General features: G+C 36.3%; 1 protein-coding gene across 2 annotated transcripts; it reads left to right on the top strand.

Annotated features, from left to right (window-relative positions):
- The first annotated feature begins 2,783 nt into the window (after positions 1 to 2,783).
- LOC121428109 (neuronal acetylcholine receptor subunit alpha-2-like) lies at positions 2,784 to 11,765 on the top strand. 2 transcript variants are annotated; one of them, XM_041624700.1, is made up of 8 exons: positions 2,784 to 2,874; positions 4,971 to 5,054; positions 5,437 to 5,558; positions 5,900 to 5,944; positions 7,529 to 7,638; positions 9,294 to 9,429; positions 9,870 to 10,364; positions 11,419 to 11,765. In XM_041624700.1, exons 2-8 carry the CDS (start codon positions 4,985 to 4,987, stop codon positions 11,524 to 11,526), a joined length of 1,086 nt encoding a protein of 361 aa, XP_041480634.1. In that variant the 5' UTR covers positions 2,784 to 2,874; positions 4,971 to 4,984; the 3' UTR covers positions 11,527 to 11,765. The 2 variants fall into 2 exon arrangements, with proteins under 2 accessions (XP_041480634.1, XP_041480635.1); XM_041624701.1 differs by having other exon boundaries at positions 2,806 to 2,874; positions 4,975 to 5,054.
- Positions 11,766 to 15,021: the final 3,256 nt, after the last annotated feature.

Below are 15,021 nucleotides of genomic sequence, written 5' to 3'. Positions count from 1 at the left end.
CGCGGCCGGGATCGAACCCCGGACTTTTGATGTACAGCCAGATGCCTTAGACCACTCGGCCACGGTACCTCCAAAATGACAAACAATATGTGAATAACGATATACCCTTTTTATTGTCTGTGTTTCAATATCCATGCAAATGTCCAGTTTTCCCGCTCCCTCCAAAAAATTATCTAAACAGCCCTGTTTAAAATGAAAAGTGAAATCTTACGAAAATAGATGTAGCTGTAAGGTAGATTTGCATAATAAAAAAAATATAAGCTGCAACATAAAATATTTTCTCTTCCTTGTTCCAACAAGTTCGAATGGTCTCTGTAGTCATTGACATTATGCATAATTTTAAAGTGTCTGTAATGTATATCAATTAGTCTTTGACTATCACGTTCGGTTTATCAAGTGGTGTCAAGTATAGAGCTGCTGTCCTACTTGAAATTACTTGCTGGCAGTTCAAGTTAGAGCAAAAGACACTAGCAATATGATCAAACACAACCGTGTTCCCCAAAGGAGCGTGTATAACGTGTATTGTACAAAAAGGACGGGGTCAAAGGGGAACCACACCTACCCTCTATATTAATTTTCAGGTAGTGAAAAAAAATATCAAGAAGATGGGAAAGGGAAGAGAAAAATGAAGGGACTAGAGTATAAATAGAGATGTCTGAGTGAATTGAATTACTCTACATGCAATATATCCCTATTGTAATTAAATTGAAAAAGAAAAAAAATATGACGTCATGTTGAAGCTGCCCCCCCCTCCCGCTCCATCAAAATCTCCCGACCCTGCTTGTTTATAACTAGATAGGCCTGATGGATATAAGGGGATCTAAGGGCATCCTTGCGAGATATTCAGAGCCCGAAGGCTAGCTCAAACTATTGGACAAAAAGACATACAAATTAACCAGTCCGAGCAGTTTCTGTAATCCTGAAGAAAGATGTGTATCTACCTAAATAATTAACGCGAACGTGAAGTGCGAGCTGAAATTACATAATGACCAGAAAATGAGGAAAAGAACTTGTTTAGGACTGCATTTAGTGACTCATGAATATGATAAATATCTCTCAAAATGATAGTGCGAGCGCGAAGCGCAAGGTTAAAACTTATGATATTCCAACCTAGAAACTGGACATTCTAAACATTTTGTAAGCATACAGGAACAGAATTCGTACCTTAATAAACAATAATAATGATACACGCGTAAAACGCGAGCCCAAAAATGTGTGATATATCTGACAACTAGACATTCCAAGCATTTTTGTAACCACGAACAGGATGATTTCCTTACTACACAATAATTGAGCGCGAGCCCAAAATTTAGTGATTTTCCATCCTATAAAATCTATTATGTTCAAACTAACTTCAAAATAGTTATTTTATATTGAACAAGTGGAATGCCTCTGGCCGTCTCACCTGCATCACGCGATTCAACATAGCAGCAGTGCTGACTTTGAAAAATACTATAACTCGCACAAGATGTTCAGTGATACTTGGTTACTCTTATTTCCACGTTTTATGAACTAGACCAATACACTTTTCAGAGATAGGATGGTAATTCAACAAATACCCCCAATGTGGCCAAAGTTCATTGACCTCACATGACCTTTGACCTTGATCATGTGACCTGAAATTTGCACAGGATATTCAGTGATACTTGATTACTCTTATGTCCAAGTTTTATGAACTAGACCAACATACTTTTAAAGTTATGATGGTAATTCAACAAATACCACCAATTCGGCCAAAGTTCATTGACCCTAAATGACCTTTGACCTTGATCATGTGACCTGAAACTTGCACAGGATGTTCAGTAATACTTGATTACTATTATGTCCAAGTTTCATAAATCAGATCCAAAAACTTTTAAAGTTTTGATTGTAATTCAACAGATACCCCCAAATCGGCCAAAGTTCATTGACCCTAAATGACCTTTGACCTTGGTCATGTGACGTGAAACTCATGCAGGATGTTTGGTGATACTTGATTAACCTTATGTCCAAGTTTAATGAACTAGGTACATATATTTTCTAAGTTATGATGACATTTCAAAAACTTAACCTCAGGTTAAGATTTTGATGTTGATTCCCCCAACATGGTCTAAGTTCATTGACCCTACATGACCTTTGACCTTGGTCATGTGACATGAAACTCTTATAGGATGTTCAGTAATACTTAATTAATCTTATGGCCAAGTTTCATGAACTAGGTCCATATACTTTCTAAGTTATGATGTCATTTCAAAAACTTAACCTCAGGTTAAGATTTGATGTTGACGCCGCCGCCGCCGTCGGAAAAGCGGCGCCTATAGTCTCACTCTGCTATGCAGGTGAGACAAAAACGGCCAATATCATTTTGAAAAAAAGCGGCATTTTTCATTTTGAAAAAAAAATTCCTACAGGGATTTTTTTTAGGGAGCGGGGGGGGGGGCACATTCTTCCGTCATCGGCGCCAAATAAGCGTTTTTCATTTACACACGAGTTTTAATCAATCTTCCATGTTACACCCTTTTTGATTTTTATTTATTCAAATAAGTCCGGTGCTTATATTGTGTCGTAATTTAGGAACATTTTGTATAACAAAGAATGGTCTTCACTTCGCGGTAACCATGGGCTACTTCACCGGGGATGTGTGCCCCTTCCTCGAATTTAGGGGGGGGAGTCGCCTCGCCGCCCCCCCCCCCCTTGCCGTGACAAAAAAATAACAAATCGCATGCCCCCCACAAAATCTGTGAGCATCTACCCGCAACAAGAAAACACTCGGTTTCAAATTCATCGTCGTCTCCAGAGATTTAATCCAGACATCAATAATTAATTGGTCAATAGTTATTGGATGGAACTCGGCAGCAGTTTGATTCACGATTGCGGCACTGATATTTGAACGAGGTAAGTTGATTGTACAAAATGATATTCATTTCAGTTTTGATCTAGTGAAAACATAATCTAGATTTACTTTGCGCCATACCATCTAAAATACTTATTAAAACTTTATGAAACCGCCATAATTATCAAGTTATAATCGGTGTTATTATTTAAATGCTCTTTGATTTAATTGTGATCAGTGGCGTACCGTGGGTCACGGCATTGGGGGGCACCAGCAAAAATTCTGAGTCACTTAGACTGACCTATTAGAGACATTTTAAGGACATGCAGTGCCATTAAACGAATATGTATCTATCTCACTGATAAAATAATGTGAGCGCGAAGCGCGAGCCGAAAATTTTTGATATTCAGACCTAAAAAGGGACATTACAAGCAATTTATTTGTAATCATGATACGTACCTCTCGCTAAACAAGCAATGCGAGCGCGAAGCGCGAGCTGAAATTTTTGTAAATATTGACCCCAAACAGGGACTTTTTAAGGACTATGTTTTAGGAATCCATTAAGAGTATACATATCTCATCAAAGTCATCTTATGCTATAATGCCATCCTTTGCTGATTTTTTTAGAATTACATCTAAACACATGGAGCACATTTTGTAGTCATATAGTCATACGCATCTTACTACTGCGGGCGCGAGCTGAAAATTTAGGAAATTCAGACCTGAAGAGGCTTGTTTGCAGGGATTCACTAAGACCGTACGTATTTCACTTACCAAATGATGCAAACGCGAAGCGCGAGCTGAAAAATTTTAATATTGTGATCAGAAAATTTGAAATTTTAAGGACTGATTTTAGGAATTTATGAAGAGCAGACATCTCACCAATCAACTAATGTGAACGTTAGCACGGACAGGAAATGTTCTATATTAAGACCTTAAAATAGGGCAATCACTTTAAGTGGTCATTAAAAGAGGCAAATGTCACTACATAAAACAATAACTCGAATTGCGAGGAAATTATATTTGGCGTACAGTATATTGATACGAAAACGGGAGGTTTTAGTACAACAGGGTTATAGATCTCGTTTATGCGAGCACCACGAACAATGAAGACATAGGCCCTGAGCAAATATGTTTCATAAAGTGATGAAAAAATGCTTTTAAACCAATAATGTGTGTTTTGGATGAAAACTACACAAAGTTGGATACTTTTTGTGCGGACAGTATATTGCCCATTATTTTAAGAGTGAATGGAGCCTACGTACCCTCTGCCAAGTAACGTTCAACTATCGATACTTAATTGGATTATTCAGGGCGGTGCTAAGGGGTGGTTATGAAAGCGGGGGTGGGGCGGGATGCTGACCAAAAATCAGGGGGGGGGGGTAACCATATGAATTATTTTTCACGTTTCTGAATCCGTTCTTTAAAAAATGGGGGATGAGTACCTCCGGTTGTGCGACCTTTGTAATTTGGGCAAATGTAATGAAATATCGAGAAACGGCAAGATTATCAGTTTCATTGACACTCGCGTGGTGATCATATTCAATTCTGGTATGTTTCTCCAATGACCCCCCCCCACACACACACACTGTGTGGCGAGATTATGTTTGCGATCTCAACGATGAATGATACAATCTGAATCAAATTTGTATCTAAAAAATGTAGTTTAAAATTTCGAGAGATTTGAATCTAAATCCGTTCAGATTTAAAATGAATCTGTAGGAGTCAAACTACATCAGGGATTCGATTGGTTCCTAAGCAATCTATCTGGATTTATTTTAAATCATGCATTTTGGATTGTATAACCTTAATTTTCTCCCAAAACATAGTTGAAATATGATTATGGCAATTTACAAATAATTATGTTAAATAAAAACCATTTTGCTTTTATCAATCTTAAATTTCAGTTAGTATTCTCCTGCAGTGCAAATCGAAATCTTATTTTCACTTAAAATACGGATGAATCGAAAGGTCTTTGGTCGAAACGCTCATATAGGCCTATGCGCATTGGCCTATACTTCTTGACTTTCTCAAACTATTTAACATAGGCCTAAATGATTGTATATTGTATTAGAAAATCAGTTAAAGGAATAATATCCTAATGTTTTTAACAAGTGTAATTTTCTAATTTAAGAATTACCATTATCTTTTTTTTCAGAAAGAGTCCGTGTCATGAAGTATTGCTTTGCATACCTGGCCTTAGTGGGCGTGGCCTTGCTGACATGCGCAGTGGCTCAGAATGGTAAGCCAACCAATCACCTACCACTCTTTCCGAATATAGTTTTATTTTTACTTTTCCAAGGCTTGGTTTTATTTATTCATTATTTCATTTAAAAAATATTCGGATTTGTGAGAGGCGAATATCCTAACAACCGACACACCATTTTATTTTTTTTGGGGGGGGGGGCGGGGGGAGGGATACGATCTTGTGAAATAAATACCGCCGAGATATGGGCATTACTATTTTTTAATACATATTGAATTACATAGACTTATATACTCTTGGTATATTCCTCTGCGCCTTGTAAAATGACTGTTATTAATGAAATCGATATGTTATAAGTTTCATTGCTTCGTTCATTCGTTTTCATGGTTTTGCTTATTCCCCCCCCCCCCCCCCCCAGCTGATGATTATGCTCGTTTGAGAAAATCCCTGTTTACAGATTACGACCAAGAACTTCTGCCTAGATATGGCGAGGTGAACCGTGTGGATATGGCGATGACATTAATCAAACTGCGTGGACTGGTCAGTACAATTATGAAAAATAATAATAAAAATATCAAAAGCAATATGTGTATTTACTTTTTATTAAGTATTGCTGTATTTATGTTTTCTTTTTCTTTTTTATATTAGTAAAAAAAATTCAATTGAGCTTGTGGTGCGAACAGTCTTGAAACAAAATACCATCATTATTATTATTGTTCCTAATCATTTTGATCAAGATCACCAATTCATAAAAAATATATATATCAACAAACGTAGAGGGAAGCAACGCAAAACAGTTCGTTGATAAATCTCACCTCATCATCATCCTGAAAATAATAACATAATTCGATAGAACTTGTTATTTGTCTATTTTCCAACAGGATATTTTCAAGGGAACTATCAATATGAACGTCTGGCTGGCAGTGGTAAGTGGCTTGTGCCATATTATCGCGTCGCGTCGGATAATCGCGTAACCCGACCATTCATTTCATTTCGTTTATTTCAATTTCAACAATTACAGTTTGTTTTGTACATTTTGACACAATGATAGCAAAACACATTTCAAGTATCCCTGTATAGTACAGGGCCTGTACAAAAAATGTATTCAAGATTATTTTATCCGAGAAGAGGTCTGGGTCCGGAACGGGTTGTACGGGTCGTGTGGTCCAGTGGTTAGAGCATTGGACTCATAATCGCAAGGTTGTGAGTTCGAATCCCAATTCTGCCATTGTCTCCACTTTGATAAAAAGGCCCAATAGTGATATATGTCGTCTATTACGTCAGCCACTATGACTGATTAACCTAGACGTAAAATGTTTCCAAGGTTATATACCAGCTTGGCGTTTACCAGCAAAAAAATGCTGCCCTGCCGAGTTCCTACGGGAGTTACCACAAACAGAAACAGAAAGTGTACGAATGGTCAGATCTAGTTTACCCGCCCCTTTTTTGGCGTATTATTTTCACAAAGAATAGAATAAATCAGACCCGAACATTCGTTTATTTTTTTTATAATCTTCACAAAGCTTCGGGTAAACTGGACCCAGCCTTCCGGGAATTTAGGGGATCCCTTTCTCGAATGGTCGGGTTACCCGATTACCCGCGACCGGACTATAACCCGATGTAATGGAACAAGCATGGGATAGGTTTATAGTAATTTTTGATACAATCTATTGAAAATGCTTGACAAATCACAATAACCGACTTAAAGGCCATTGGCGAACCGGGACAACACATCACCTTAAGATTCGGAGCTTATAAAAAATGCGAAAATAATAATTTTGCTTGTTCAGAGCCAAGGACGACACTGCTATTTTGATTCGCCGATTTTCGACAAAGGTTAATTGCTTTGTTTTGAAGGAATTTTGACAATAGATTCTCAACGTTCCAGAAAGCGTCTCCTATAGTAGTGCGAAAAGTCCCAAATGTCAAGACTAAAACACCTTACAATAATAATAATAATGGTGGTTTCTTAAAGCGCACATGCACATCCATCAGGCAGACGCTGGTGGCGCTATTTACGATCATAAGGGCATAGATACAAATTGTCTTCCACCTTATATTAAGTACAAACTTTCAAACTTAAGGATACAGAGCTAAAAACTGGAGGAAATTGAACACAGATATAACTCAGTTATTTAACAGAAACGTTTCTTTTTTTAATTAAATAATGAAAATAAGAATGATTAATAGAAAATAAACATCACTTTGCGATCTAGGCCAATTCAATGTTTTTGATTGCTTAAATGAATAAAATACGACATATCTATTAAAGGGATGGTCCGGGCTGAAAACATTTATATCTTAATACATAGAGTAGAGTTCACTGAGCAATTTATTTATCAAGCTACAAAAGCCCGGACCATCCCTTTAAAGATAAACAGATATACAGTTAACACAAGTGAAGAATAAACTTACCCGGATTGTCAAGTGCATACATGTTTGGTAATTAATTAGGTAACATCAATAGTTCTGTGTGGTCAAACTTTTTTTTTATATATAAATTCGTACAGAATTGGATTGATCCGAGATTATCTTGGAATCCCGCAGATTATGGAAACATCCACGAGATTCATATCCGACCATCTGAGATATGGGTACCTGATATATCGCTTTACGACAGGTATACTATCACGTTTTAATCACAATCAGAAAGAGTTTTTTTATTCAATAGGCCTATCTTTTAATGGGATGGTCCAGGCTGAAAATATTTATATTTTAATACATAGAGTAGAATTCACTGAGCAAAATGCCGAATTTTCATCAAAATCTGACAACGAATAATAAAGTTATTGAAGTTTAAAGTTTAGCAATATTTTGCGAAAACAGTCGTCATGAATATTCATTAGGTGGGCTGATGACGTCACATCCCCACTTTCCGTTTTATTATGTTATTACATATATAAAATCATATTTTTTTTCATTATTTCATACTTGTGTGAATAATATGTCTCCCTTATAATGAAAAAAGTTACAGCAATAAATATCTAATGCACTCAATCAGTTGTCAATCCAATTTTTCTATAGTTCTTGGAGGAAAAAAATTTGAATAAACCTTATTTCATATAATAAAACACAAAAGAAAAAGTGGGGATGTGACATCATCAGCCCACCTAATGAATATTCATGACGACTGTTTTCACAAAATATTGCGAAAATTTAAAAGTCAATAACTTTGTTATTTATAATCCGATTTTGATGAAATTTTCGGCATTTTGCTCAGTGAATTCTACTCTATTTATCAAACTATAAATACTTTCAGCCCGGACCATATCCCTTCAATTGTCAAGATTCGGAGATAAAGCGCGTGCCTTCATTTTCGCGGTAGAAATACTTTGTATATATTTTTCGGGGAGGGCAAGATCCGATTTTTTTAAAAAGAAACTCAAAAGCGAGGGAGCGATGCAATCGAGAATCTTGGAATTGAAAATATACAACATGGGATTAACTTTGTTTACATTATATTCTTGGGTTTTGGTCTCAACTATCAAATGAAAGTAAAAATGTTGAAAGAATTTTACACTAAGTGAGCACTGTCCATTTTTGTTCAGCAACATAAAAGAACTGCTCCCCACAACGGACCTGTATACGCATTTTACATACAGTTTGTTAAAATCGAATCAGTAGATTTACATGATAACACTAAACGGATTTCAATGCAATAACCCATATATTTTTTTTCTAAAACAACTAAACAAACAAAATTCCCCTTTTACAATCTAAACAATTAAAATTTAATTTGGGTAGGATTCAATGCAATTTTAAAAACAAACACAGATAAATATGTTGTTGACAATTTCATACACTCGATCCTGTATATGAATTGGATCCGCATTTTATTCTTTCATTCATTCATTCATTCATTCATTCATTCATTCATTCATTCATTTATTCATTCATTCATTCATTCATTCATTCATTCATTCATTTATTTATTCATTCATTCATTCATTCATTCATTCATTCATTCACTCATTCATTCATTCATTTATTCATTCATTCATTCATCCATTCATTCATTCATTCATTCATTCATTTATTCATTCATTTTTTTATTCATTCATTTATTCATTCATTCATTCATTCATCCATCCATCCATCCATCCATCCATCCATTCATTCATTTCTCATTTATTTAGCATTTTATCTGATCATTAATTTATCTATTCACCTTTTCTGTTAAATGATTTATTTATCTATTTCTTATCATTACTATTTTTCGGTGGGGGGGTGTAATTCTTCTCTTTTTGCGATCTCTTTTTACTCCATTCTATACAGCGATTCACCGCTTCATGACTTAGTGACAGAAGCTTTGGCCATAATAGTCTCTTTTGGCGGGATATACAACTATCCTCCCTTGCAGCTGGAAACGACGTGTACGATGGATTTGAAAGACTACCCCTACGATCAACATGTAAAGTAAATTCATGATGTTTGGACCCCGTTTCACAAACTTAGGTGCACGTACATGCTGATGTAGATGTTGAAGGAGATTATCGAACTGATGTTTTTAATAATTTTTGGCCTGGATTATTCAGGTTTTAAGGTTGGAGTTTTATATACAGATTTCGATTTTTAAATGAATGAGACGGAAGGAAGAACGAACCTAAGAGAGAGGGAGAGAGGGGGGGGGGGGGAGAAATAGATAATGAAAAGAGGATTCCGGGTCGTGTATACATTCATCACATTTTTCTATATTTATTGAGAATATTACTGACGTCATCCTAAGGTCGTCAAAATACCATTGTGCTGTCCATTTAAGCGCCAAGAAATTGACGTGGCACACAGTGGCGTGTGTGTCAAGACAACTCAAAAAAAGAAGAGGGCGTGCTTCTCTTTTATTTGTTTCTCTAGGAATGCAGTATGAAGTTCGGATCATGGTCCTATTCAAACACAACAATAACCGTTCATCCGATATTCGACACCATCGACTTGTCAGAGACTAATCCGGATGACCATCCGATCTGGGAGATCGTCGACTCAAAGGTCACGCGTGAGGCGTTTGCCTACCAGTGCTGTCCTGCCTCTTACGACAGTGTTACGTTCTCCGTATTGGTACGTCGACGAGAGACTCACGGTCGTATCGCATCTTCTGTCATCACGACATGGCTCATCCTCATAGTCTTCTTGATCGGACCGTCGTCGGCTGGGAAACGGATCATATTCGCAGGGCTCATCTTTGTCGCATTGGTGGTGCTCTCTGCAGCTGTTAGTGCCGAGGTTCCCGCCTATTCGACGACCAGGCTTGGTCGGTTCATCATCGGCGGAATGCTCATCGTCGCTCTCGTCAGTATTTACAATGGCCTCGTCTACCGCTGCTACCCCAAGGAAAAGCCAGGGCAGCTTGTTGTAAGAAAATACATTAAGATCTTAACCTTCTTTAAAGGCGGGCGCGAAGAGGATGATATGAATATAAAATGCCCTTTTTGCCCTTTTTATATTTCTGGCTCTATACTCAGAATGCGGGAACGCCACAACGACATTTTATCAGTATTTTTACTGGACTCCCATCTGACACCAGGTGCGGACGAAAGATATTTTTAAAGATGGGGATGGGGGAAGATGATTTTACCCCCTTTGTCAAAATTTCATCTATAATAGTTCCCATGTCACTGTCGCCCCCTTATGAAATACATGTAAAAAACGGAACAAAAAGCACATGAAACATAATAGTGGGTGGGTGGGAAATGCCATTAGGCATGTGTCAGGAATCCGGAGGGCGGGACCCCTCCCCTTCCTTTGCATCCGTTGTTGTTGTTATGATCCCAATCATAACATGGAGTGGATACTATTAACAACAAACAGAATAAAGAAGAGTGAATTATTTTATAGAAAACAAAATTAATTGCACGTACAAACACGCATATATTCATGGCACTTATATGCCTATAATGTTATATGTCTTTATGAGAAGCACACTGACAGTTAAATTTCTTTGTTTACTAAAATGGGTGCGTATATAGACTCAAATAATACACTGTTATAGGGGAAAATAATATGTTCCTGAAAGTCTTTGTACAGTCGAAAACTTCATCCCTCGAGAAGTTCTTAATAGAAACTCGAACCTTCGACGTAATCTCTACCGATATCTTTGTGTTCAAGGGATATCCTACACTGCAAAAACTCTGGTGTTGATTTAACACCAGCCAGGAATCTATAATATGTCCACACCAGAGAAGTGTTAAACAACATCAGTTTCGTTTTGGTCTAACACCAGATAGGTGTTTGGACAACACCAATTGGTATTAAAACAGCATCGGTTTGATTCCAAACTGGTGTTGTTTCAATAATTCTCTGGTGTGGACATAATAGATTCCGGGCTGGTTTTAAATCAACACCAGAGTTTTGACAGTGTACCAAACCTTTCATCTTGTATTCTATCCCTCCCTCCATTTCTTTGCAGGAAGGAGACAGCTCAACTCGATCACGGACATTCGTCATCGTCGATGTCGCGGCTTGCGTTTGTACTGCCATCATCCTCGGCATTTCGACAGGCGCCCTCTTTGTCTAAAGGCAATCCAGTGTAATCTTCGGTCATGATTATGATCAAAATGTGAAATTCTATTAAGCCTATAGCAATGTTGAAGTCACTGACGTAATTTTTTTTATTTGCATTTAGGTTATGATAGGTGGTAGGGTAACAAAATCTTATTTTAGACAGTCAAAGAATTTTCATTATATAAACAAAAAATCAACAACAAACAATATTTCCAATTGCTCTTTTGTTTGATGTCACTGAATAGTGGCTGGTATTATTTGTTTGTTTGTTTTATTTCCGTCATAAAAAATACATAACAATATATATACAAGAGATACAAGGAGTAACATATACATACATAATGATTCTAAACATTGATTAAAAAAAAATGATTGATTGAAACATGTTAAGAAAGTTAAAAGATCAAACTTAAGACAAGAGACGGTTGGATAACCCATATTCAGCTGCACCAATTATATGTGCGGCTGGTCTTCCATGGGGACCAAGTAAAAAAGAGAGAACAGAAAAGAAAAAGACAAGAGAGGGAAATGAAGGAAGAGAGAAAAGAAAAGGTAGAAAAAAGAAAGAAAGGAGAGAAGAGGGGAAAAAATCACTATCAGTTTGCTTACTCCTACACTACTACCCCATCCCCCTCCCACAAAAAGAAATCAGTGTCTCAAATGTGACAACGCTGATCTAAACGAGTTTAAGGTCATACAATTACGAATATTATCTGGGATACTGTTAAACAACTTTGTCCCCCTATAGAAAAATGTGCGTTTGCAATAATTAGTTCTGGGTTTGGGGAGGCACAAATTATTTTTTCGAAAATGGTAAGGTCTTGAGGTGTAAAATATGTATTTTGTTAGATATTTGGGAGCCAAATCATGGAGGATCTTAAACATCATTGTTTGAATATGAAAGTTTTGCCTAGACTTCAGGGTTTGCCATTCCATTATTTCATGAATTGAGTCAGTAGAAACATGTGACCGATTATTAATATTAAGGATAATTCTACCAGCTCTATTTTGCAACTTTTGTAGCTGATCTGTATATTTGTCATAGGAAGATTGCCATATTACATCAGCATAATCCAAGTTGGGTAGTATAACGCTCTGATAGATAATTTTCAAGTTATTCCTATTGATAAACTTACTTAATCTACGGAGGAACGAAATCATACGACCCACCTTTTCACTTAAGTGGTTAACATGAACATCCCATTTCAGTTCTGAATCAATATACACACCCAAGTATTTCAGCGAAGATACTTGTTTGATGGTATGACCATCAATTCTTAAATCTAGTTCATTGTGTTTTTTTAGCATATGTCTATTTCCAAAAAGCATGCACATTGTTTTGTCATAATTAATTTTAAGTCTATTCAAGTCCATCCATCTATCAAGAATGAGCAACTCTCTATTTAATGTAGATTGAACTACGTGGGGATCTTTATGAGAAAAGTAAATCACAGTGTCATCTGCATAGAGATGGATGTTGCATGACTTGAAAATAGTAGGTAAATCATTAATAAAAATTATAAAAAGCAATGGACCTAGTATCGATCCTTGAGGAACCCCTTGCCTGATTGGTAATTCTTCAGAGTTGCAGTTATGAATACATGTTACAATTTTCCTGTCTGAAAGGTAGCTATGAAACCAGTTCAAATTCGTTTCTTTAATCCCAGCTCTTTTAAGTTTTTCAAGTAGACATTGAATGTTAACCATATCAAAAGCTTTTTGGAGGTCAACGAAGACCGCACCAGTATACTTTCCGTCATCAAGGTCTATTAACCACTCATCCGTGACTTTGATTAGGGCAGTTGAAGTAGAATGTTTAGGACGGAAGCCTGATTGGTCCAAAGTGATAATGTTGTTACAATTTAAATGTTGTACGAGCTGTTTATGGATTAATCTTTCAAGAACCTTCGATAAACAACAAAGAATAGAAATTGGTCTGTAGTTATTAGGATTTGATCGATCACCTTTTTTGTGTAACGGAATAACTTTGGCAATTTTCCATTTCTTTGGAAAGACACCTTGAACGATGGATTCATTCATAAGATAGCTAACTGGACGTAAAATTTCATTTATGGACATTTTTAGGATATGAATGGGTATTCCGTCTAAACCCACGGATTTCTTATTTTTCAGTTGTAGTACTTCTTTCAGTATATCATTTTGACTAACAGTACAAAGTTTTAATGGATGTTCAACTGCCATACCAGTAACGTTTTCATCATGTACTAAGTCATTTTCTGTCGCAGAGGCCGGGTTCAACAAATTACCTATATTTGCAAAATATTGATTAAATTGGTTGGCCATGGTTTGACTTTGACTGGATTGAGGTGGAGACGAAGAAATGTTCTTGAGTAATAAAGAAGATAGTGTTTTCCATGAATTATTAGAATTTTTATCTTTGGTTAGTTGTTCTGTATAATAATCTTTCTTAGCCTTTTTGATGAGAGATGTTACATTATTCTTCAATACACGATAATCTTTCCAAAAATTCTCATTTTTGGTTTTGATAGCTTTTGTTTTGGCCATGTCTCTTTTCTTCATTGCTTGACTTCAAATCTGATGAAATAAGCACCAACTTTGATGTCTTGATTATTCTTTTGAAAAATAGTGCTATTCATTTACATCCACAAAAAACAACAATGCGTCCACGATCGACTGGTAATTCACAGTTTGCCAAGTACATTGTGCAACATGCTAAGATATGCATTCAAAGTTACTATAGGAATGCAACAAATACCTTCATAAAGTGTAAAGTGTTCATTGGTGTGCTATTCTAGTCACCTGGTCTTTTCAATTTCTTCAACCTGCTATGTAAGGCAAGCTTACGTAATATCTTGCTTTGAAATCTGCCTATCATAATGAAAGAAATTAATGGAAGGTCATTTGACCAAAATTGTCCATGAAGTAACTATGAGCTGGTCTATTAAAATGCCGAGTCTACGAAACCCATTCACTTGTGAAGTTGTATATGCTATGTGATTATGTTTTCAAGTGCGTAGAATATTTAGTGGGTGTTTGTGTATTTCTTTATATATTTTTTATGATCATGATGATACCATTATTAATCAGTCTCTGTATACTACTTTAGTTGACAACAATGCTGTATTTATTTATGTTCCATTTACAATAAGGCTCATTGACTATATTTCAATGGCAAGAAAATGTTCCCCTTTTTTCTTTCGTTCGCTCGGCATACGAACTTTGGTGGAATGTTATTGTTACTTGTGCCTTTATGTGATTTTTCTTTTTCGTTTTGTCTTGTGTAATTGCCATTTTATTTAAACCTCTGTGTCCGTCTTCGTAGACAGTTCTACAATAATTATTTAGAGGGGTCCACACTCTTTGAAGCATTTGCTTCTTAGTGGATCCCTCTATTTTCTCAGATCTGCATCATGTTTATGATGATTTGCTTATAAAATACGTTGTTTTACTTATGGGAAAATATCATGTATTGTACCTAGTCTGCAGGGCAAACCCTTCACTAGAAATAAGGGTCTGAATGTGCAGC

Source organism: Lytechinus variegatus, chromosome 14, assembly GCF_018143015.1.
Source record: "Lytechinus variegatus isolate NC3 chromosome 14, Lvar_3.0, whole genome shotgun sequence".
Lineage (NCBI taxonomy): Eukaryota > Metazoa > Echinodermata > Echinoidea > Temnopleuroida > Toxopneustidae > Lytechinus > Lytechinus variegatus.
The sequence above is the reverse complement of the archived record's forward strand: the minus strand, read 5'-3'. Positions and strand labels throughout refer to the sequence as shown.

What these genes read in the sequence shown, in the direction of transcription:
- LOC121428109 (XM_041624700.1), top strand. Translation starts at nt 4,985, where the DNA reads ATGAAGTATTGCTTTGCATACCTGGCCTTAGTGGGCGTGGCCTTGCTG. An exon ending in TGAACGTCTGGCTGGCAGTG is followed by an intron (nt 5,945 to 7,528) that starts GTAAGTGGCTTG and finishes AAATTCGTACAG; the next exon opens with AATTGGATTGATCCGAGATT. An exon ending in GATATATCGCTTTACGACAG is followed by an intron (nt 7,639 to 9,293) that starts GTATACTATCAC and finishes CATTCTATACAG; the next exon opens with CGATTCACCGCTTCATGACT.